The sequence below is a fragment of the Zootermopsis nevadensis genome, unplaced genomic scaffold (assembly GCF_977971745.1).
Source record: "Zootermopsis nevadensis isolate Lab colony 2312 unplaced genomic scaffold, Znev_1.0 Znev_ptg000002l, whole genome shotgun sequence".
In the NCBI taxonomy this organism is placed as follows: domain Eukaryota; kingdom Metazoa; phylum Arthropoda; class Insecta; order Blattodea; family Termopsidae; genus Zootermopsis; species Zootermopsis nevadensis.
Window position 1 is genome coordinate 23,555,667 of NW_028259134.1, and position 24,188 is coordinate 23,579,854.

At 40.0% G+C, this 24,188-nt stretch overlaps 3 protein-coding genes across 4 annotated transcripts; 2 read left to right on the forward strand and 1 right to left on the reverse strand.

Moving 5' to 3' along the window:
* Positions 1-698: 698 nt before the first annotated feature.
* Positions 699-13,715, reverse strand: Gpat4 (Glycerol-3-phosphate acyltransferase 4). Of its 2 annotated transcripts, XM_022076060.2 has the most exons (9): positions 13,491-13,715; positions 7,782-8,105; positions 7,274-7,411; positions 6,863-6,997; positions 5,844-6,077; positions 4,948-5,181; positions 3,664-3,921; positions 3,067-3,275; positions 699-2,590 (listed from the first exon to the last, which is right to left on the reverse strand). In XM_022076060.2, the coding sequence occupies exons 1-9, from the start codon at positions 13,641-13,643 to the stop codon at positions 2,488-2,490; spliced, it is 1,788 nt and encodes a 595-aa protein (XP_021931752.2). In that variant the 5' UTR covers positions 13,644-13,715; the 3' UTR covers positions 699-2,487. The 2 variants fall into 2 exon arrangements, with proteins under 2 accessions (XP_021931752.2, XP_021931755.2); XM_022076063.2 differs by lacking the exon at positions 4,948-5,181.
* A 231-nt stretch (positions 13,716-13,946) lies between these two features.
* ATPsynE (ATP synthase, subunit E) lies at positions 13,947-15,980 on the forward strand. Its single transcript, XM_022076064.2, has 3 exons — positions 13,947-14,085; positions 14,772-14,928; positions 15,794-15,980. Exons 1-3 carry the CDS (start codon positions 14,041-14,043, stop codon positions 15,841-15,843), a joined length of 252 nt encoding a protein of 83 aa, XP_021931756.1. The 5' UTR covers positions 13,947-14,040; the 3' UTR covers positions 15,844-15,980.
* A 5,341-nt stretch (positions 15,981-21,321) lies between these two features.
* LOC110835637 (tubulin alpha-1 chain) lies at positions 21,322-23,728 on the forward strand. Its single transcript, XM_022076065.2, has 3 exons — positions 21,322-21,481; positions 22,136-22,358; positions 22,483-23,728. The coding sequence occupies exons 1-3, from the start codon at positions 21,479-21,481 to the stop codon at positions 23,607-23,609; spliced, it is 1,353 nt and encodes a 450-aa protein (XP_021931757.2). The 5' UTR covers positions 21,322-21,478; the 3' UTR covers positions 23,610-23,728.
* Positions 23,729-24,188: the final 460 nt, after the last annotated feature.

Here is a 24,188-nt window from a genome sequence, read left to right on the forward strand (position 1 = left end):
TAATAAGTTTCATTGACTAACCTGTCGTTCTGCCTCCCACCTCCAGCAGGACAGACTCATTTGTTCCAGGAGTCAAAGTGCACCAATTAATTTTCTATGCACTAAAGTAAGGTTTTGTGTGCAGTTTCTTCTGCCTTAATTTATTATGGAACTTCAACAAGTGCGATGATAAGAGTTTTCAGAATTCTGTGATTACATACTAAGAAATCTGATGTTTCTTTGGACACTGGAACAAAACCTTAAATGGAGTAGATATGTAATAAATTAGGGTTTCACTGTACTTTGTATGAAGCTTAAAGTTCCAAGACACTGTTTTTGCAGTATATTTTTGAACAAGGATTTTTTTTTGCAGTACACTATATTACAAAAGTGACTTCCTTCTAGTTGTAACAGTCAACACAGCATTTTTAATCATTACACGTTATTTGTTCAGCAGAAAAATGGGTCACCACGTAATGAAAAATAAAATTATTAACCCAATGGCCTAACAGACTGCAATTTGCTACATACAAACATTTGGTTCTTTTTCCTTGTATGAACAAATTAAGTTAGATCTCTCTCTGATCTTCTTTGTCATAAAAAATATTAAGTTGTGTTGAAGCAAAATTATGATTCTGTGGAGAAACGCCATCAGGCGTTTTTCACAGTATTCATCCAGATGTGGAAGTAGTATGAAAATAAAAATCGTAGCCCAGCGATTTACCGGGAGCCTTTTATTATCACTGCGATTATAAAGGTAGAAAGGAGATACATCTTTATCACGACAATTATGCATATTAATTCAGTCTTCAGATATTATGGAGCAGGCAACATTTGGAGTATTTGCAAAGACCTCAAACGCGATTATATCAGAATTTTTAAACTGACTGAACTCGACTAACAAAATTTACGTGTCACTTTCTTTCTGTTTATGTAAAATAGGTTGCTGTAATATCCTACCAAATGCTGACGAATGGCCTTATTTCCATAGCCCCATTACAGTAGACAACTTCACAACCATCTGTATATTTCACTTTCAATTTTAATATCATTTATGTTCATAATTCACAACAAAGGCACATCAAAACTGGGCCATAACAATAAGGACATATTACATTAAGTATTCACACAACACTATATTACACGTAGACGAGGCCTACCTAAATATACACTTAGTGCGAGAAACACATTTCCAAATATATTTTAACGTGTACAAATAACTGATAGTGTTTAGCTACCATATTTAATAATTTAAATATGTGTAATTTGCATTATGAAACCCGGAGTCTTCATTATTTCCTGTGAGGTTTCGTCCTCGGTACACACACGTGCGTGCGCGCACATTCAAAATTGTACAGTTTTAGTTCCCTAAATTTTACCAGTATGAATAAGGCAATAAATAAAAAGACTTATAAACAGTAAACAGCAGATCTGTCGCGTTTCAGTTATGCTGCGGCACTATCCTATCGTGAACCCACTGGCTTACACAGACGCATCCAGGATTCTCGGTTATTTTTGGTCATACGAAGAAACATTCGACATGCTGTGCCTGACTTCCATAAGAAGACATATGTCTTTTTAAACTAAAAACGATTTATGTTTCCTCTTAAGTACTATAAATTAAATTATAGTAGTTATTCAAAAGAATAAGCCAATGGGTCGTCTGTTTTCTACATTCAGTGGAGGCTTGTACTACTTAACCACACACTTTATATCACAGAGTATTGACATTATTTCACACACAAGACGATTCAAACTGCATTCTAACACACATTCAGGCATACCAACACACATACTCCGTGATGCATTTCAGTTCTACTGTGTAGAGGAGTTTTGGAATGTTTGTGTTCTTCCTGTCATGGATTCGATGTTCATACCCCATCTCACAAAATGTGATAGGAAATAAATGGCAGTTCAGAAAAATTAGTTACTTTATGTGAAACGCCCACCTCCCATTAAAATTCCAGCGGTCTTTGGTATGTTCGTTTTACGCACTAATGCAACGTGGCATCTCCTGGCGACACGACAGGTGCGTTGCCCCGTAAGGATAGTACACTAGATGTATATTAACGTAATGAAGCAAATCGTATTTTATGCTCTGATGAGACTTAGAATGGAGTTTTCATGTAAACTAATGAATTGCACGGACTCTGTATTACTAATTCCCAAATTCTTTTTAAACGCAACGTACAATAATATTTCCAACAGAAATGTCAAAAAGGGCTTCTTCTTACTTAACTCACTTGTGCAAAAGTTCAATACCAAAACTATAAACCAACCTTTTTTTTAATATGTACACACACATTTTTCCTTTCTTGGGGTAATACTAATGCCTAATCCTTTGTGATGTACCCCACAGTGGCCATGATTTCCTTAAAAGTAATTATTATTCTGCAGGCGAGTTACAGGCCTCGCAAAGTTTGTCGCAACAAACCAAAACCAATTTCATCGGAATGACTAGGAGGAAACGAGGGTCACAAAAGGACAGTTCGATACTTCTTTCCTCCTTCACTCTTGCTTCCTTGCGTCTACTTTAAGCCGTTTGCTGAATTCTTCTTGTTGCTTTTCCTTCCATTCCGGTTTTGCCTTCATGCGTTTTAACTGCCCGTCCCTGAAAACCACAAACCCAAAAGGTGTTTGAAAAGTTTGCCCTATTTTCATTTACAACACCAATATAGTTGATCATCATCAACATAATCATTCCAGCACTACAGTCACATTTTTCATTTCTTGTGCTGTCTCCATTGTAAATCATCCAATCCTGTAATGCTCAAATCATCGTTACAACCCCCATATCACCTTTCATCATTCTAGCCCCATCACAAGCTCTACTTAAATAAACAGTAACTGACTGAAGATGATCAGATGGTGATGACAAATATGACTGAAGAAACATGATGATAGATAAGAATTTTGGAGTGAAATAGAGATTATGATGTAGATGAAGTAGTGAGATGGAGTGAAGGTGATGGAAGTAGTAGGATGATGACGATGGACATTTTTGGGTGGGACGACAGTAACGATAAAGGCGAGTTGTGATACAGCTGATGACAGTGACGAGGTGAGAGTGTGAGGTTATCATCTTACCACATGAGGTCCACGAGGCCTCCCTGGCGAGCTATCACACTTTTAACTCGGTTGGCAAAGTCAATTGCGGTCTCTCCTTCCTGCTGGTACATCGGTGGCAAGTACCAGACGTCGCAAACGATGGCCCAGCTTGTCATCATCAGATATAGGTACTGCATCATAGAGTATCGACTGCTGTTCCAGAAGGCGTCGCCGAACTTAGGGTCATACTGCGAATAAAAACACGGACATGTTTCTTATGCATTCCCTAAGAATGTCCCTTGACATCTCGCGATGGCTAGAAACCAAACATTCTGTATGAAATATTTCTGCTTGCTTCATCATTTGTCATCTCAGACCTTCACTCTTAATAACCTAAAATCAACTACTTTTTTGTTTTAGGAGAGTAGGAGCAGTTTTTTGGCCCTGGCATATAATTTGTTGCATGAGTAATTTTTAAGAAATGTTATAATAAAAGTTCAGGTTTCATTGGATCAATATGAATGAAAATATGCCCAGTACTTTTGGAGTGTAGGCCCCATTACCATATTTTATCAATATTCAAACTGACAATCACTCGGTGCCCTTAACAAAAATGTCATAACCACTACCGCCAACCTTGATTGCCACTGGATAAATAACACTCCCCACTTCAAAGCTGCCTTTCTTGAACTGCATTACAGACGTGTTGTTGATACAAGTGCCTTCAGGAAAGATCAGAATCGGCGGGTTTCTCGGGTCAGACACGTGTTGTCGCAGTTTCTTTGCTACTGCCTCCCGGTCTTTAACTTCAGACCTTTCAAACCAGATGTGTGGGGATGCTCTTGCCAGTGCCCTCTGCAGGACACCAAGAAACCCACCATGCCGCTGGCCAATCTGAAGAATAACAATCGCACACCATCCATTTTTCGATCAATATATCTTACAACAGAACGCAAATTCCAGTCATACAACTCTTATAGGAAATATTAAATCTGTAACGACAGATCAATTTCTCAAAATCCATCTACTTTTACCTGAAGATAAATCAGAATTTTGGAGGTATGGACATTGGAGGCAAACGTGTCAGGATTGTTAAAGTGCTGAAAATAATACAAAAAAACTACAAACCTAAAAATGAATTAGTGGCAGGAATTAAAGTGAATAATAGCAACATATATTATCAATGCTTCAAAGCTACTACAAATATAAATCCACCCGAAGAATAACACATTTATAAATCATTTTAAATCCGAAAGCATCCACAAAACGTTAGAGACACACAGTAGTTACTACATCAATACCAGAAATATTCAGAAATACATAAGCATATTTTTAAGTAGACGAGAATATTCAACACTAATCTACACAAGATTTAAAACACAAAACTCAAACACACAACTTGTACGCACTGAAGTATCTCAAACAATACAGACATCCCGTGTTTAGTGTTAAAGCCTTCTATTTAATCCACACGAACGTATAAGCAATTTCCAGTTGGTGATGCGTAACGAGCATGAGGCTTCACCCCGCCTATCGCTTTTCTCATCTCGCAGCGCTTCCAAACTCTCTTCACTTCATGCAGTTTTGAAACTTAAGTGAGATTTCAGGTTCTCGCGGCGACAGTATGAAGACGACAGTCTTCTGGAATTTTTCAACGTGTAGTATCGCAAACATTGACGAAACTTTCAGAGGCGTTCACCTTGATAATGGAGGCAGTAAGCACCTCTGATAAGTCAGCCAGTTTCTGTGAGACTACACAGCACAACATCCCAGAAGAAAAGTCGACACAAAAATTATTTTTTTTTTTAAAAATTTTGGTGTGGTATTTGTCATAAAATGTTAAGTGTGCTAAGCCAGTGTTTTGCACTAAAGCGGGGATATCTGTAGAACACATGACACATTTTCTACCCCACAACCTACCAGAGCATAGCAGTTGTCACACGCAAGCACAAGGACATCTATGGGTGACGTATGGTTCGCTACACAGATGCCACATTTAGGCCGGTTCTCTGGATTATGGTACGTGATAACAGCAGATAGGGCACTGGACAAGACGCCAAAACACATGATTGATACATGGTAATTAAGCCAGCGTTTGAACTTGCCCTCAGGAACATAGCCAACAATCCCAGTACAAATTGTGAGCCACATCACCTGTAAGCAATTAAACAATAACCCAAGCTGCCGCCAGAGAATCGGAGCTACCGCGTGGCACAAGTACAACTGGCACCACCAGTAGAACAAATGATAACAGTTAAATACGCTGCAATTACACTGGTCAAAAACCATCTGTGTTTTATGCCTACGTCCCAGTCATATTCACAAACCGAATTAAAAAATTTAAAAAGTGCATCTTTATCAGTTACGTGTCGCTGCGACTGGCGAAAAACGTCCGATTTACAGGTTTGATTTTAGTAATGGAGGAATCAGAACACTGCAACTGTTTGTTCCCAGCAAAAAAAAATATAAATTCACTAACATTACAACGGGGATACGTCAAATGAATAAATTCCCCATTAATAATGACAACACGGAAATTAAAATGGACATTTTGAAAGTTACAAAAGGAAATTACTTCAACCTCTTGTCGCTTTTACGCTCCCACGATGTTGGTCTGAAAAAGGAACTCTGCTATAAAGAGAACATCCACCAAGTTACTGTTAATAATGTTCACCTGCTCCCTTCTTCCAAACACTGGTTACGTAACATGAACGGACACCACACACACAAAGGCAAGTCACCGTTTCCAAAAGAAAATGCATTAGCCAAGGAGACTCTGCAACATCAGCCCCTAGCAATGCGTCAGTTGCACTCACCAGGGAGTAGCAGTTCTCTGTGGACAGCATTATAATGTCGATAGGCGACGTGTGGTTCGCGACACACACCCCGCCTGAAGGCACGTACTGCTTATCGTGCACGGTGATGATGGCCGATAGCGACCGTGCCAAAATTCGAAATGTTATGAGGTACGCTCGCCTGTGGAGCCAGTGTTTGAAATGCCCTTCAGGAACCAGACCGACAAGCAACATAGCCATGACAATCCATACAGTCTGTGACAGAAATATGGTGACCTCTAGAGCTTAGGACTGTGGGGTGGGCTCCAGAAACAGGAACACGACAGTCAGCTTAACTGCGGTTGACTTGGAATATTTACATTTCATTATATACAAGCACAGATTAGTTTACATTAAATACAATAATAAGCCTACGGATGGACTGAACGGGACAGTGACGGAGAACCGATAAAACGGATTTCTAAACGGGTCCGTTTCCTGTTGAAAACGGACATCTGAAGACCAACGGAAATGTAGCCGAGTCTAACGCATCGTGGACCTACAATGTTGACAATGAGAATGTTGCATGTTTGTCTTATAATATACCAATTAACTTCCATTAATGATGATTTTCATGTGTTTTGAAAAGCTGTCATTAAAATTTATATTTCATTTGCATATTCACTGGTCGCTCCTTCACTCAACCTTCTTCTTCTTCTTCTTCTGACTAAATGATGTTCTGTTGTTGTCGGAGGGGGTTACGAAACTTCTTTCAATGTCATCCTAGGAGGGAGAGACAATCTCACCATCCACATGGAAGGGGTAAAACCTCCCTTAGGAGAGCTGACACACAACCCGAAGGTATTGCTTTTCACAGAAACACATCTAATAACTACAGGAGACATCCAGCGACTAGCCATCTCAGAGCAGCTCCTACAGCCCCTAACCACTATCAGTACTATTACCGGACATGAGCGAACTCGGTTGAGACAAACAATTCAATTAGTCACAATCGCACAATGCCTTTCTTTAGCATATGTGGCCGTGATGAACATACTTACGCCAATAAAGCAGATTAAGACCCGCAGCGGTAAGAGAAAACAATACCGCATGAAAAAACCCACCATCCAAATGAAGCTCAGTCGCCAACTGATGAATTCGTAGTGGCGGTTTGTTCTTGTCAGCAGATTCCATGACTGGAACAGAGATTTTTATGCAGCATTTTAAGTCTTCTGCTGTAGCAAATAAACTTTTAGTGTGGCAAGTAGGGTTTGGCATAATTACTCAAGCCGTGCACATCTTAAATCACTTGCGCATTAATTATTTAATGCATTTTGTTAGACTGAGGCTCAGAATCGATTTTCTACTGATCGCCATTAAGTCACCAGTGGTGTGTTAAGTAGAGAGCATTTTTCTGAATGGTTCATATATATTTTATGGCGCAAAGTTACGGTGCGCAATTCTGTACCTACCTTAAGTTCTTCAGTTTCAAACCGAAGAGTGACCTGATCTTCAATTATCGCTTCTACTCCAACCTTGACGAAATCGAGGCAATCCGACAGTTCAAAGTCACTTCTCAACGTCTCAAAAGATCTTCGCCTGGGAAAATTCTGTGAGGAAACAGCAGAATAAGTTATAGTCAAGACATTAATTCCTCTCCTTTGTTATTAACACAAAATTGTTGATTCTGTCTTAAATAATCTTCCACGCAACTGTTTCCAAATAAAAATTCTTTTACTATGCATCGGTCACCAACATATTCAGCGCACTGACGCCAGTTCTATGGCCTTGCAGACAAATATCTGGGAGCTGAAAATGATATCACGCGAGAAGCAGTCAAACAATTTCTATGGGCACCCTCACTCAACGCAGTAATGACACACAAAATTAATCTGCAAGTCATAAAACGACAATGTTTTATCAATATTGAAGCCACGTGCCTTTGTGCTTCCTAAATATGGGAATGTACAGTTTACTCACGTGTGAGGCGGCTGTGTGGTCATCCTCAGAGGTCATGTTACTGTTTGCATGTGAGTAGTTATGCTCTGGATCAGGCACCAGGATCAGGTCTTCTCTGCTGATCACACTTGTCGAATTGTTCGCCAGGACACCGTTCTTGACCTTGCCGTCTGCCTTGTAAAGCAAGTGGTCACTGTGAATTCTGCGGTCACTAGTGACACTACGAGAGCAATTTCGTCTCGAGTCCCCCCGTCCGTCCTTGTCGCAATCTTCATCCTCATTTTCAGAGTTTTCGCAGCTGGCGTGTCGGTCCTTCTGCGCGATCTCAATGTTTTCTCGACCGTACTGAAAACAGGTGCCTCGTTGTCAGGTCTTTCTTTTTTAGGAGATGCAAGAAATTATATTTCTTAAGCCCAAGACAGCTACTCATATTTCAGGTACCCTCAAGCCGTACGGATCATTAATGTCACCCTTTTAATAATTTCTTCCAGATCGGATGGATTAAAGCATTAAGCCTCCAACTAAATAACCTAGTATACAGTTTCTGGTACATAAACCACAATTTTTAACACCTCTAGCACAAAGTGCCTCAACTGTACGTACCTGATCCTAAGCCAACTCAATCCAGTTGCCCACCTGGCCAAAGATTTCTGTGCCTTTACAGAATTCAAGGGTTTGTTACTGTGATCACACAACCCTACCATCAGATTCTGTCCCGAGTCCGTTTAAGCCAATCCGCACCATCACATCCACTCTGATATTACCCCCCCAAACTATTCCAAGCGAAGTTTGATCCCGTGAATGTTTGTAATCAGAAATTTTGTATGTATTTTCGTCCTTGCAATGCATGCTACATATCTCACCAAGTTAATCTTTCTCTATTTAATAATATTAGGACAAGAAAATAAAAGTTCCACACTGAACGATGGTAAGGAAACTTTTTTCCCGAACTCTGTGCTTGAATTATCAATGAGGTCGTGATTAATTTTCAAGATGAGCGAGTTGGCCTTTCATACAATGGGTAGGAAAGCAATCACTTCAAGTTACCTTATTAATAGTCAGACACTTCCTGCAAGTTAATTCAATCAGGCATCGTCACTGACAGGACAACGCTGAAGGTTAGCCGCTGTCGGTGCATTGAGGCAAGAAGCAAGCTTCGGGCCTGCAGATAGGAAACTGGAAATTTCGTAAAAGCAAACTTGGGCAGGACTGGATACAAACCACTGACTTTGGCATGAATTTTGTGTCCATGTGCTAACACTCACGAACGCCACATTGTCGTACAAAGTATTGCGACAGAAGACGAAATGTTTCTTTTCACAACCTAACCTAACAATGCGCACATTTCTGAACAACTTTTGTTCGCGTGAGAACAAAATCATAACGCAGAACGCCTGTTGCGTCATTGTTTTTGCCACGATGAAAGGGTTTGTGGAAGAAAAAGGCAAGGAAAAGGTACGAAAGAAATCTTTTCCCGTTTAACTTCTACGGGCCGTTAGTGCAATAATAATTGAGGCAGAAGAACTTGGCGAAACAGATCGTTCCAGTTACTCGCGCTCGAGTCGACCACACGGACTTCCCTGGCGATCGAAAAACCACAACTGACGAAAACGCAGATGGTGAAATTCCATCCTGAAACTTTCTACTTTGTTTAAGTGTGTCTGTGTTAAGTACGCTTTGTGCGTTGCTCTAGTAACAAAAATAGCTTGACCTTGGTTTGGTTTCTGCGGAAAGTTATAAAGCTCGGGATATGACATATTTAATTTGGTGGCTTCGAAGTCGAAATTTAACTTTTTCCTACGGTTCGTCGCAAGTACGACCACCTCACGCCGTACAGAGGTTACAACAACGAAGCACATTATCCTACCTCTCGTAACAATTCAAGGTTTTACTTCGGTGTGACGTTCGCAGCGCGTAATCTCGTGACAATCGAGGCGAAGGCTTAATAATCATCTTCGCATTTTACAAATTGCCATCAGGAAAATGGCCATGGCATATTTCAAAGTATCATGTGGATGGACTGAAATGAAAGTTCCACAACAGAGTTAATGCCTCGCCGTGTAACTTTCTACCAATCTCGTAATTCGTAGTCACACTCCAGGTGAAAGTCTCTATTCGACTGCGCAGTGTCCGTCCGCCAATCAATTTCACCTGCGACATTGACCTCGCAATTTGTTAAATAAGGCAGCCTTGTAGAAGTTGGAGGCAGTAAACACCTCCGAAACGTCGATAAACTTCTATCAGACAGCAATGGCGCAGGAATCCAGACGGCAGACAACTTCAGTGAATCTGAAATCTCATTCTTCGTCCTTTCCTGTCGCACAGATTACGTAACGTCGACAAACAGAATGATTGAACGATGAACTGCGCGTGTCCTGTCCAAAGATTTGCCTGGAGGGGGAAGGGGGGGGGCGAAACACGAAGGAATGCTAACCAGTGGTACGGGACAGACTGCATCCTGGCATTCGTAGGCGCCAGTCCCCATGGATGTCCTTGCGCGGAACATTGTGGTCTTGATAACCTTCACATCAGATCACAGGTGAGGTACTGCGTCTTCAGAATCACACACGGTTACGTAATGAACGCGACGACGCGACCACTTGGCAGTAAGGTCGGGCACTGGACTTCGGTTGCCAGGGTACAGCTCCTCCCCCATTTACCCAAAGCTCGTAACTCCCTCCACTCCGAAGACTTAAATTATTTCGCTGCTAATCAGGCGCACTTTCACAAATCAACTTTAATGATAATTACTAGACCATTTAAAGCAGAGTGGTACCATCTTCTTTAACTGTCAGTAACACTACATTTTGTTTTTATGTGTTTCGTATGTTTCAAACAATAAGCAGCGATTATTTCCTTAAACAGCGTTAACCAGTTGATCTTCGTAATAGTGAAGTGTAGTGTTTTCTTCGCGGTACGGGCCGAATTCTTAAATACTATTTAGACGAGCTTCAACTTTAAAACGTGCACTCGCCTACTCTAATTATACTACAGGCCTATTATCTGACGTGGTTGTAAAAAGGCGTGATCAGGAAACTGATGATCGCGTAATTCTCCTGGAGTGTGGGGCCGCGTGGTCACCAAAGTTCTGGACAGAGCACCGTAATGACGCATCACATCACAGACAGACTGGAGCAGCAGGTCACAGGTCACGCCACTTTTATTAAGTAGCGACCGCTATCGATTTTATCAATATGGCGTGGTACATTTATCACAGGACAAAACTAAACGAATCAGTCACATGAACAGCACGCACTGAGCTGGCAGAATCCACACACTGCCCTCCGTGGAGCGAAAATTCAGATCAGCTCTTCTGCATGAAATTTTCGTCTTATCTCACACCAAAACCGGTTGCAGCCGGAACAGTCCCATGCGTTTTTGCCCTTTGAAGCACAAAGCTCGTCCAAATGATATTTAAGAAATGAGCTCGTACCGCGAAGAAAACACTACATTTCACCATTAAAAATATCAACTGGTTAACGCTGTTTAAGGCAATAATACGACTAAAACGCTAATTAACCTTTGGAGCCGAAGCTCTTTCAAATGAAACTTAAGAATTCAGTCCGTACCCCGAAGAAAACACCACACTTCACCATTACAAAGATCGACTGGTTAACGCTGTTTAAGGAAATAATCGCTGTTTATTGGGAGAATCATACGAAACACATAAACAGGCCTACAATATGCAGCGTCCGATTACTGAGGGAGATGGTACATATAGTTACCATTAAGAGTTATTCAGCTCACACAGCGGCGATGGACGTCAAAAGCACGAATCAAACTGATTTTAATTACATGCTGTAGGTTATAAGTCCGTATGGGCGCAAAGGTTCCAATAGAGCAAACCTGTTAAATTCGTTCTTAAGAACTTCGCACTCATCAGATTGGTCGTGACATGCCGTCGAGATATCAAGCCTTTGTTCCCCATTGTAGTGAGTAACGCACCCAATCGGATGATGGTGACTGTTAAGGGTACAGACGAGACCAGCATCACGACGATTTCAGATGTTTTTAAGACTCACAACTGCCTAGTTTATTTATTTTCGGTTCATTGAACGATATTCCCAATAATTAGCTCAGAACAGTGTCGGAAGGGATCTGAAGTGTCCTAACTTACGATATTTGATTGGAGGGACTGGGGAAACCAAGGAAAATATTTGCATATTCGGTCTCCGATAAACGTTAACACAATTCTTACAATTGCTTATGATAAATTGACTCTTGAAGGGATAGCATCGTTCATACGCAGGGTCCTGACGTTACGTAAAAGCGGATTGTTGACGGCAGTAATGTAACACAACAATGGAGTAAACAGATGACGCAACAATTAGTTCCTTTGGCAACAACAATGCACGCAGGAGTTCATACAAAAGCTGACCATTGTTGTCGGTCAATATTTACACTTTTTGGCAGAATGACCCTTCCACATAGACGTATTTACGTAAAAAACGTTTACCGTCTTAATCAGACAAACAACGTTAAAGCGAATCTTGAACCGACGTGTCGTAACAGACCTTTGGAAAATACGCAGATTTTGTTGGCGTAATTTTCTATAGAATGTAATACAACAACATTGCAACTGCACGAAAACCTTTTTTTTTTTTTTAATCTTTCGGTTTGATGTTGATACACATGAAATCTGCAACGTACGTAGATCGTAAACACGCGCACGCCGTCATGTTTTTGTTTATTTCTACCTAAGCATTTCGACGTTTCGTTTCATCACTGAAGACTACATTTTGAAACAACGCAAACCAAACCATTAGATAACAGGTTTCAACACTAATGCCAAGGCAATATCCTGTCCTACAAAGGGCGTTAGTGCAACCCAGCTCCTATCAGTACAGTGTTGTAATATTTCAACAGTTAACCTGACATTCCGTAGCATGTAATTACTTTGAATCTGAACAACAAACGATCCACATAATGCCCTCGCCTGCCAAACAAAGGTTTACATAATGTTAATATTATAAGCGGACTTTGGACTATGAATGGAGTTTACTCAAGTACTTGACGCCCGTAACTTGCAGTCAGCATGCCACAGTGAAAGAGGTACAAAGTCTCCAGCTTGGAACAGAAAGCCTTATCTGATGTAGTGTGTGCTTTATTCGATGCTAATAAAATGTTGGTCCAGAAGTAAAGACCTCATATCGCCACCAGGCCGCAGGACAAAATCATTAGAACAGAACAGAATGTATTTACAATCCACAGATCGTTCACAACACAAGTCAAGTGTGCGAAACACGTCAATGATGGTAGCTACACAAATCCTTAAAACATGCACCAAAGTTAAAAATTTCGGAATAACATTAACAAATAAAAATTGCGGTTCACCATAAAATTAAGAGGAGAACACATTTGGGGAATGTCTCCTACCATACAAACCTCCATTTTCACAAACAATGAGAAGATAATTATCTTCTAATCCTTTAATCGTCGTTTCTTGTATGGGCACTGTCCGAAAAAACACAGTTTTCAACATTCAACTGCTTATAAAGTGAGCAAGGGACATAGGACGTTCAAGAAAATGACATTTAACCTTTCACAAGATGTCAATCAATATCGACAAGAAATTGTCATGTTAACCCCTTAAATTCAATTTTCTTCCTCTGTTACCGCTGAACCTTCAACATCATACAGAAGCAGATAATGTTAAATATTAATTATTCTAACACATTACAGATGAGGGTTACTGAATCCATCTCCTGATTACCAACTGCTAGTGCTTACCTCAAATATTTTTAGCAACATTTTCACATATAATCTTCGAACTCCTAAGGATTTTCCGATTGAAGCCAGAAATATTATTGCTAATAAAAACATTAAGAACGGTGTCACGAGTATAGAGCATGAAACACTTATTACGCTCCATATTAACGCCATATTGATACGACCTACCACAGATCACCCGCAGATGACCTATTCACCGCTATAACTGCCTCCCTACTGCTGCTGCAACTAGTCATTCCCAACCTTTACACATGAAATTTGCATCACAGATAGACACACGAACGCTGAAAACGTCACAACCACAGAGATGATCTATGCCATAGTTAAGTTTCCAAAGTAAGCCATAATTTAGAAAAATATGTACTTCAATATTTCTTTTAAATAAATATTAATCACAGTTAAGTATTAATGAATTTATCATAATAACAAATCGTCAGATAATAAAATAATACTGATTTGCCCATAGCACCAAAGAAGATAGTCACGGTTTGTTGCCGTGACCGGTGATACAGACTGATGTGTAACCTGTGGACTTCCCTCCCAGACAAATATGGCGGATTTACCTGCTCCATTACGGGTCTCGCCTCTTATAAGGGTAGGTAATGAATATGAACTTCTACTTATTTTCAATAGTTACGCCCGTCTACTTACTAAATATTCATATCATTAGATGTATCCGAGATAATGTAGGTTAAGGAAGATCATGAAAAGAAGTAATTAATAATATTGGTCTCATCCCAAAAGAATACAGAAAGAAATCTTTTTAACAGTTTGTCTACCAAGGGAAGTGAAAGAATAGAGATGTTGTAATATGGTGAGCATTATCTCATTACTATTTGAAAATTGTTTAATGTTTCATGGTTTCAGAACTATCCATTACCAGATCAGTATATGTTCTGTCTTTACTACATCATCCTTAAAGTTTTAATTTTCAGCAAAAAAACTGCAGGAGGAAGTGCATTATGATTGGGTAAAAGTTCTCATTTTCTCTGCCTTAAATCTTCTGTTCGTCAACAGCAGTGAAGTGGAGATTGCGTTGTTGTTTTGTGTAGGTTTTGGATTTTATGGTGAAGAGAACACTTTTCATAAACAAGTATAGTGATGCAACATTTCAAAAACAGTGAAAATGATGATACAAGATCAGGAACTTGAAACACTGAGAGTAAGAGTTATTTTAGTCTAAACATGATGAGTGTGTAGTAACCTGTGGTTGCCACATTGATGGCAGTGGATGATTCATAGAGGAAGAGGTGATTTGCCAGTCCTGCTGTTTCATTTTAGTTTGGCAGATGGAGTTTCCTCGCAGCTGGCATTGCGTGGGGAGCCATTCGACATAGATCCCTGTCTAAGAAGGAAAATGCATTACGAGAGATTGAAGCGAAGCAGAAACCAATTCGTGATGCCAAATTAGCAGCAGAAAAGAAGAGATTAGCTAAAGGTTGGTCATCAGTGAACATTTAAATATTCTGCCACATAATAATGCTGACTGACTAACCATATTATGAAATCTCGATACTCTGTCCTTCTTTGCACCTCAAAAAATTCCTTCTTGATACTCTGTTATATTATAATTTATTAGAGATTTTGTAGTTTAGATGCGTCATGTTTGTGTTGAAATTCATGGATAGTCATCATCTGATCACAGACGCAGACACACCACACATCACAACTCTTGGATAATGAACAACTGACCAAAAATATGCAAAACACTGCGAAGATCAAAAGGAATACCTACAAAAAGAAATCTACAAAACAAATAAATCAATAAATGGTTGTATTAATAAATATATATTAGTTTTAAAGATGAAAATGACAATAAAGAACCTGAGGATGATGCAATAGCATCGAAACATGTCGTAAAATAATAAGCGCCGAAATGTAACATCGTAATAACGATGAAAAGCGCTAAATTTTAATTTTAATTTTAACAACAACATTTAAAAATTGAAATTAAGTTTGTGTATAGACTGAAATAATAAATAAATATATACTTATTAGAGATTGTCATAGTTTAAAATGTTTAGAATCTTTTACATCAGTTTTAATTGGTCACATCCCTAACTTTTGGCTGCTGTCAGCCTACCACCAAGACAATATTAGAATGGATCTCAGAGAAACGTGTTTTAAAGTTGTTAATAAGGTTACACTGTCTGGGGTAGTGTCCATTGGCAGATTCTGTGACCTTGGCGATGAACCTTCATATTCCATAAAGACAGAAAGTTTCTTGGCCAGCTAAGTAACTGTTAGTTCCTCCTGAGAGACGCTTTTCCAGATTCTAATACTGTGTTTACTTCTCGTTACAGAGGAGCTGGACTACCTAGCCAGACAAGCAGGAGCCCCACCTGAGCCATGATCAGTTCTTCTGTTGCATTCATGTATAGTAACTTTACTCCCATTTCTGTATAGAATATAAATGTATTTCAAAGTGTGAAATATAAATGTCATTAATTTGTTTCACAGTGTGAAGCTGCAATAAAGTTCATATTTCTAGATGGCTTTAACGGCCGCACTTATTTCTTAATATTTATTCTTTTTGCAAGAAAATGAAAGTAGCTTATTTGTGGGTTTTTTAATTATATTTGTAGACTTTGAAACAAGCGCATGTGTAAGTACTGTGTTCTTTACATTTTTAGCATATTTTACTTCCTCAAGGGAAAATGTATATTTATGAGATTACCATACTTTTTGTGTGTGTGTGTGTGTGTCCTGCCTATTCAGCATTTGAAAGAGTTCACCAATTTTCATATAATGTGATACAGATATTATGCCAGTGGAAGCCGCCATCATACTTTTCAGTCTCGATGATGATAGACTAAATGTAAGTTGATAAGATGATAGAGTTGCGTCATATTGTGAAAATATATTTAATTAATTAATCTTGTCCGTCTAATCACAATTTAAAATTTGAAATTAAGATAGTTAAAATACCATGTGATGCTCCTTATCGAAACATTCGATTTACATTTTGAACATGTAGTGAGAAAGTGATGTTCCAAATGTAAATCGAATGTTTCGATAAGGAGCATCACATGGTATTTTAACTATCTTAATTTCAAATTTTAAATTGTGATTAGACGGACAAGATTAATTAATTAAATAAATGTAAGTTGAAAATAATTAAATGTTAAAATTAATAATTTACTGTATTCTGGGATGTTACAGTGCATAATCTAGTAGACGTTTAATGATGTTTAAGAGGCACTTACTGCCTCATCACCTGGAGATGGAGGCAGTATACACCTCCGGAACATTAATAAATTCCTACCATACATTATCGCAGAAGACAGTTGTCACATCTTTCCAAAAGAGGGTGGCTAAGACATTTCTGACAGCCTCCTGATGAATAAATAGGGGCCTTTTCTTTTGGGAGAAATGTTTACTGACTGTAAAGCTGATAACCTGACGATCTGTATACTAAAATTTGCAATTACCAATGTGACCATTTTCACATTTGGCGCGCAGAGTTGAACGCCATTTTGTAAGAAGCAATATATATCGACTCTGGTTTATCGAAACAAACCATCACAGCATGTGTAGACTGCTGCCACCTTCAGCAAATTCTTTGAATTATATTTACACGTGGTGACTCCTAACTCCGGTGTTGCCAGTTGAAAGACATTTTAAACGGAAGTCAGCCTTAATGGGGTATTATATTCAGCGTAGCTCATAATTAGACCGAGAATTCCTACACGTAATCGCGTTGCTTTCTTAATTTCCGATCCATAGGGTTATTGTATGTGTCATGGCTGTGGTCATATTTGCCACATGTCGCGTTCATCCCATTCCTCGTCTTGATAATCCAAATTTATGGCGAAGAGTAAAATTATGAAGCTCCTCATCACGTTTTTTTTTTCCTGTATCCTGACATATCTTACCTCCCGAGTCCAAATATTCTTTTGAGGACGCTGTTCTCAAACACCCTCGGTCAGAAAACATCTTCCAGTTTCAGGGATAAGCCACGTCGAAGAAAGATAATTATCAAACGCTTCGGCAAACATTTCAGTTGCCATCTTAAGAGTGACTATGTGTTGGTTCGGACTTTTTTCCCCCCAACTGCATCGTTTGCCGAAACATTGGATAATTTTAAACATTCGTCGTGTGTCGCCCCCGAAAACCTATTTTCGAGAATTACCCACAATCTGTTATCTTTTCTTTATATTTTTAGACAGCAGGCGGGAAGACGACATTCCAAAATCAAGCTGCATCTCGTCCACTTTCTCATTGTCATACATGAAAAGTTGTTCGCAAGAAGGGAATTTTCTCCTTGCCACTCTCAAGATTGGGTCACGAAGTACGATACGCATATTTCTCATATTAAGACAGAAATCGGCTACCAGATGCTGTTTCAAAAGCCGAAATGATCCTACATACACATAATATGTCTGTGTCCCTGAAGATAGAGGCACTAAGTCCCTTCGAAATGTCCGTAATGTTGTTAGGACCCAGAAGGGAAAATAATTGCATGTATTTCCATACGTTAATTTTATTTCTTAAATATCGTACCTTCACTATCTCCTTCCTTCATACAAAATTCGAAAACATGCGTTTTATTGCTGTAAAATTAATGGGGGGTTACAATTTACAGAATTATGTATGACATTAAAAACCAAATCTTTCGGACTCTGAGCGGGATGGTCTTACAACAGGCCTACGTATCCCTGTTGTCATTTGCATGATAGTGGGGGCTGTGCCACAAACATTCTGCGGGGAGTGTACCTGAACAGACATCTGCAGCCAGGAGGGTCGATCGATAAAGCTGGCGTCAGACCTAATCCGTTACAACGACAATGGGCTTCTGGCTCAAAGCTTAGGGCTTGCGTTATCTAAGCACCTTTTTGTGTTCATAAAGTTTACAAATTGCTTCTTCTAATTGATATTGTCCTACACGGAACCCTCTTCACTCTGAAGGCTATTTATCTCATTGATGGTACATTTAAAGACACTGTATCAATTGCCCAGTAATTCGACGACACTTGTGAACTCATAATAGAAGTGATCGGATATAATAAACTAGTAAAAATGTCCTTCTTATCGATCACCTGATATTATTGTCCCAGTGCTGACTAGAACACCGTGCAGTGTCTGACTGTTCCGAGGTTATAAACTACGCTGTATCAACTGAGTTGTTTATTCACAACAGGCACCAAGTCATTTGATTCAAGTGTTCGTCAGGTCTTTCATCTTAACTGGTTCACCCCACAGAAGAAAATTCTTGGCAATTTTAAGTATTTGTGAGATATTACTCGGAACTACGGGTAACGCGAAAATACGGACATCTGACGAACGATTGAAAAGTCCTGCTTCGGTTCGACTCGTAGTTTAGAGCCCCGTTATCCTAACTGATATCCGTGGTTTACATCAGTCCCTCCAAGTAAATTTTAGATTGCACCATATAATAATAGACCACTACTGTTTTTTTTAATAAGTTATTTGAGGTCGGCGCACTAGCTGGGTTTGAGACCGTTCACTCAACTCCAACGGGGCAATTTTATGGCGTCAGGTTGAAGGACCTGCTGGAACACTTCGAGAGAAACAGAGCGCGAAGGGCAAACCACCGTGAATTTATATTTGCTTCACGCCATCTTCTAGTCTGAAAGTCCATGACCGCGTTCACGAGACCTGGTGTCCCGCAATCTTTGACCAAATAAATCCAGTGAAAATCCTTCCATCCGATTTCTCTGAGGTGCATTTGAATATTATCCTCACTTTTGCGCTGAACGTGACAGTACTGCTTCGTAATGCCGTGTTTTGTGTCAGTGGGTCGGACTCAAGGTTAATCGCCTCTTTCAAGCATTGTCTCGAGATCCTTGTAAGGTGGCGGCGCAGGAGAACAGCTTCTGACGTCATCAGCACGCCATATTTGGTCCGAATCTCACTGAGTCATGCCACGTTGTTGATTTCGCGGCCCGCACGAAGATGACGTTGAACCCGTCCATGTTCTACGAGTATTTATAACGCAGAATGCAGCATCCCGAAGGGCTGTTTCCCTTCTGTAATCACGTGAAATATTTTTAACACCTATACCTGATGGTTATTCATGGTTACATTCCCGTGTTGTTTGAGGTATATAACGTATGCAGTTAAAATAGCTTCGTCGAAACTGACAGTCGGTTCGCGTGATAAGTCTTACAGTAATAATAACTCCTGATTTCATAATTACAGGACGGGTGACGTGACGAAGTGATTTCTTGACAAGGCCACGTCAGAATTCTCAGTATTTTGTTAAACTGTTCAAGATCAAATGAAGAACTTAATTTGTACTTTTCTATACTCGGGCGAGATGAGATGAACCTTCAAGTTCCTTCATAGCAGGGAATTTGACTGGTTTCTCAAGGTCTCCACAGAATGTAGGCTCACTGAAAGCTTTTATACACACACTCGCCTTGGCCTGGGTGTAGAAACCCACACGTCGTGTTCTTGTTAGCCCACATCTCGAGTCACACACCAAGTAAAGCAGCGGCTACCAGCTTATTTCGTGGGGTAAGAAAGCATTCGGACGTAACCATGTTTGAAACTAACCTTTCAAGCTGCTACGTAAGCTTTGGATGTCTGGGAGTAGATTCTTTAACATTAATTTTTGAGTTAGCTGAGCAGCTGTCAGCTTTTCAAGGACTCTGCTCTGTGGAGTCAGTTTTGACACTGAATCTGTGCGAGTTAACTGGCAACTTTTATGTCTCGTAATCGAAAGTCTTATCTTCATGTTATTCACGGTCGAATGGGTGGATGATTATCATTTGAAACATCGAAATCGAAATGATACAGAGCTGAAATCGGCCATGTCAGAACAGTTTTAACTGAAGACCGGCTCCGGCTGTCCTACTCAGCATTTTTACGAAACCAAAATATTTGTAAAACATCTCCAAATGAAGATAATTTAAAAGCTAATACGACAGCAGTAACAGAACTACGAAATGATTCTATATTTGTTTATGGAAATGGCTTATGATTTTTTAGTTACACTTAATTTTTCCTGTAATTTCAAATTATTGCACGCATAATTTCAATTACAGTGGTATTAATGCAGTCTGTCCGCAACAGATGGCTCAGATTCTAACGTGCTGGCGAAGCCTGGGGAAATTTTTGATTCAAAATGGCACCATTAAATTATGCAAACAGCAACATTTTTGATCAGAGGCATCCTATTGTGTGATGGTTCAACCAAGCAACACAAAATTCTGCCCACACACCTGAAGATGGTACTCACTAGACCGAAACATGCAATGGACAAAATGAAAGCATGCATTTGGAAACAAAGATTACTGATGTGTGGGCGGATACGGTATCATTGGTTCAAACAACAACATTTGTAATTTGTGACTAACGGCGTATCGTGATGACAACTTTGAAAGACACAATCAGTAAATGGTTTATTGTTTAACATACAGAGTATGAAAAGTAATATGTATAGTGGAAATTCATATTATTCCCGTTTAATCTGCGTTAAAATGAAGTGCACATTTGCATTTCTACTGTGGCATGTAGAGATTATGGCATGAACTCCACAATTAGACGACCCGTTTCAATTCCCCTTCCGTTCCTTAAACAGCGACCAGCCATTCCGGCAACTTACCCCACCCCAAATACCGTATTTTGTGTAGGCACAGTGTAAAGCCGTTTAAAATAAACAAATATTTTGCTAGATATTTCTTTTTAAAATGAATTGTTTCATAATAGATTATGGCTTTTATTAATACTATATTTTAATCGTTTATAGATTAAATTGCTGTACAAAATATTCCTGTTTAAATTAGCCAATAAGGTGGCGTGTCTTGGAGAACCGCACCCGTATGACATCACATACCCATTGATGAACCAATGAGATGTCTGCATTCTATGATGCCAGAGTTCTATATACGCAAGGGACAGCCTATCTCAGCCTCATTGTCAGTTTGGAGAAGCATCGTCGCTAGGTTCTCGCAAACAACATCGAATAATTAAGACTGTTTTGTATTTTTGTTTTGATATAAGTCATCAAATTAACTACTAGAATGGTGAGTACTATATTTCGCTCATTTCAGATATTTTAAGGAAGTAATTTTCGTTGTGTTCTTTGATTACAATGTTTTCCACGAATGGAATGTGCTACTCTGCAAAATACGTTATTACAGGCTGTTGTTGCAGCACGAATTAATATAATGTAAGTTCTGGCATCGAATTAATGCAAAAGTAATATGAATTTTTAATTTTGTGTGATACGTTTATCATATAACCTAAATTTAATTAATTTTGCATCCACGTGGCAGTTGCATGTCGGAACTATTGCTACTGAGTATTCAATTTTTTTTTGTTAAGGCTTGAATAAATGATGGAATTTCCTTGTAAGAGAAAGTTAAGTCTGGAATTAATTTGTTTTAAACATGGAACGATCAGTGAGGTTCTGTATTAAATGAGTTTCCTATGTTGCTAAGAAGGGATTTGTGTGACCAGTGATGCATCCCTTGTTATATATTTGTACATGCATTGATGTGGCATTGTCTGAAGAATCACTGCTTCCATATGTGTGGGTTTTGAACTGTGGCTCTAAAACATTTCTGAAATTCATAAGCTACTGTAATTTCATGTTCCACTTATTAGCATATGAAAGGTCAGGATTTTTCAATTTCTTGGCATGTGACAGGGTAGTCTGAAGTAGTGTTGTGTTTCAGCGTGAGTGTATTTCAATCCATGTTGGGCAAGCCGGAGTGCAGATCGGAAATGCATGTTGGGAGTTGTACTGCCTGGAACATGGTATTCAGCCTGATGGTCAAATGCCATCTGACAAGACCCTGGGAGGTGGTGATGACAGCTTCACCACATTCTTCAGTGAAACTGGTGCAGGAAAGCATGTACCAAGGGCAGTGTTTGTGGACCTGGAGCCCACGGTAGTAGGTATGCACATTTGAAATCTTATAAGTGAATCAAAGGAGCATCCCATTTAATTGTATTGGGAAATGCTTGTTGAAATGTAGCAAAGTATAATGTTGATGTTGGATGTTGACTGGTGTGTTCACAGATGAAGTTCGGACTGGCACATACCGACAGCTATTCCACCCTGAGCAGCTGATTACGGGAAAGGAAGACGCAGCTAACAACTATGCTCGAGGTCACTACACCATCGGCAAGGAGATCGTGGACCTCGTTCTGGACCGCGTCAGAAAGCTGGCCGACCAGTGCACCGGTCTTCAGGGTTTCCTGATATTCCATTCGTTTGGTGGGGGCACTGGCTCTGGCTTTACGTCTCTGCTTATGGAAAGGCTGTCGGTTGACTATGGAAAGAAGAGTAAGCTCGAGTTTGCGATCTACCCCGCCCCTCAGGTTTCGACTGCTGTTGTCGAGCCCTACAACTCCATCCTCACCACCCATACCACGCTCGAACATTCTGACTGTGCTTTCATGGTTGACAACGAAGCCATTTATGACATCTGCCGACGTAACCTGGACATTGAACGCCCCACCTACACCAACCTGAACCGGCTGATTGGCCAGATTGTATCCTCGATTACCGCTTCTCTCCGGTTCGATGGCGCTCTGAATGTTGACCTGACTGAATTCCAGACTAATTTGGTGCCTTACCCCCGCATCCACTTCCCTCTGGTTACCTATGCCCCCGTCATCTCAGCTGAGAAGGCATACCACGAGCAGCTTTCCGTAGCTGAAATCACAAACGCCTGTTTTGAGCCTGCCAACCAGATGGTAAAATGTGACCCAAGACATGGAAAGTACATGGCCTGCTGCATGCTGTACAGAGGGGACGTTGTTCCCAAGGACGTCAACGCTGCCATAGCGACCATCAAGACCAAGCGCACGATCCAGTTCGTGGACTGGTGTCCAACTGGCTTCAAGGTTGGCATCAACTACCAACCACCAACCGTGGTTCCAGGAGGGGACCTGGCCAAGGTACAGCGTGCTGTGTGCATGTTGTCCAACACAACCGCCATTGCCGAAGCCTGGGCTCGCCTGGACCACAAGTTTGACCTCATGTACGCCAAGCGCGCCTTTGTTCACTGGTACGTGGGTGAGGGTATGGAAGAAGGCGAGTTCTCGGAGGCTCGCGAGGATCTCGCGGCCCTGGAGAAGGATTATGAGGAAGTAGGCATGGATTCTGTTGAAGGGGAAGGAGAGGGGGCAGAGGAGTACTAAATGTATACTCCAGTTTCAATTTGCATCGTCAGTATTGTAAGAATTTTGTGTTCATCAAATAATGTTGCAATCTGTCCATCAGTGCTTGGTGATATATTAAAATGAGTTCATTTTGAAAATTTTTTTGTGCTATTTCTTTTACCTTCCATCCTTTTCCCTAATATCATTTAAATTTTTCAAATTGTTTTTTTTTTTAGCTGAAGTTGTGTTAATGTTTTGCAAGTTGGTGGAATTGATAAAGTGTTGGTTGGGATCCCTGGAAGAAGGGAATCTATGGAGCAAACTGAATGTTGCTGGCTCACGGAGTTTGGCAGGCGTTTGCGAACGTGAATCTTTGTTGCATTGTGCCATGTGACAAGTTTCCCCTGTCCGAGGTGGATGCAAGAAATGTACTGTGAATAATGTGATTTCCTAAATGCCTGTTACTATGGAGGGACCTGGCCAGTTAAATATGGTTGTAGCTCTTCAACCATCAAAGTGCTTGTGTTAGACTAATTTTTAAAATTACTATTTGTTTTTTAATGTGTTTAGTATGAAAATGACTTGTGGGATGTTTTGTGTAGTCTTAGTAGAAGTTTT

Bases quoted from the DNA above. Each gene is read 5' to 3' on its own strand.
- LOC110835637 (XM_022076065.2), top strand. The intron at 22,359-22,482 runs GTATGCACATTT...GTGTGTTCACAG, and splicing joins CCTGGAGCCCACGGTAGTAG to ATGAAGTTCGGACTGGCACA.
- Gpat4 (XM_022076060.2), bottom strand. From the start codon at position 13,643: ATGGCGTTAATATGGAGCGTAATAAGTGTTTCATGCTCTATACTCGTG. The intron at 7,412-7,781 runs GTGAGTAAACTG...GTTTCCTCACAG, and splicing joins ACCACACAGCCGCCTCACAC to AATTTTCCCAGGCGAAGATC. The intron at 3,276-3,663 runs GTTGGCGGTAGT...TTTTATTCGCAG, and splicing joins TTTATCCAGTGGCAATCAAG to TATGACCCTAAGTTCGGCGA.
- ATPsynE (XM_022076064.2), top strand. From the start codon at position 14,041: ATGGCGGATTTACCTGCTCCATTACGGGTCTCGCCTCTTATAAGG. The intron at 14,086-14,771 runs GTAGGTAATGAA...GTTTCATTTTAG, and splicing joins GGGTCTCGCCTCTTATAAGG to TTTGGCAGATGGAGTTTCCT. The intron at 14,929-15,793 runs GTTGGTCATCAG...TTCTCGTTACAG, and splicing joins AAAGAAGAGATTAGCTAAAG to AGGAGCTGGACTACCTAGCC.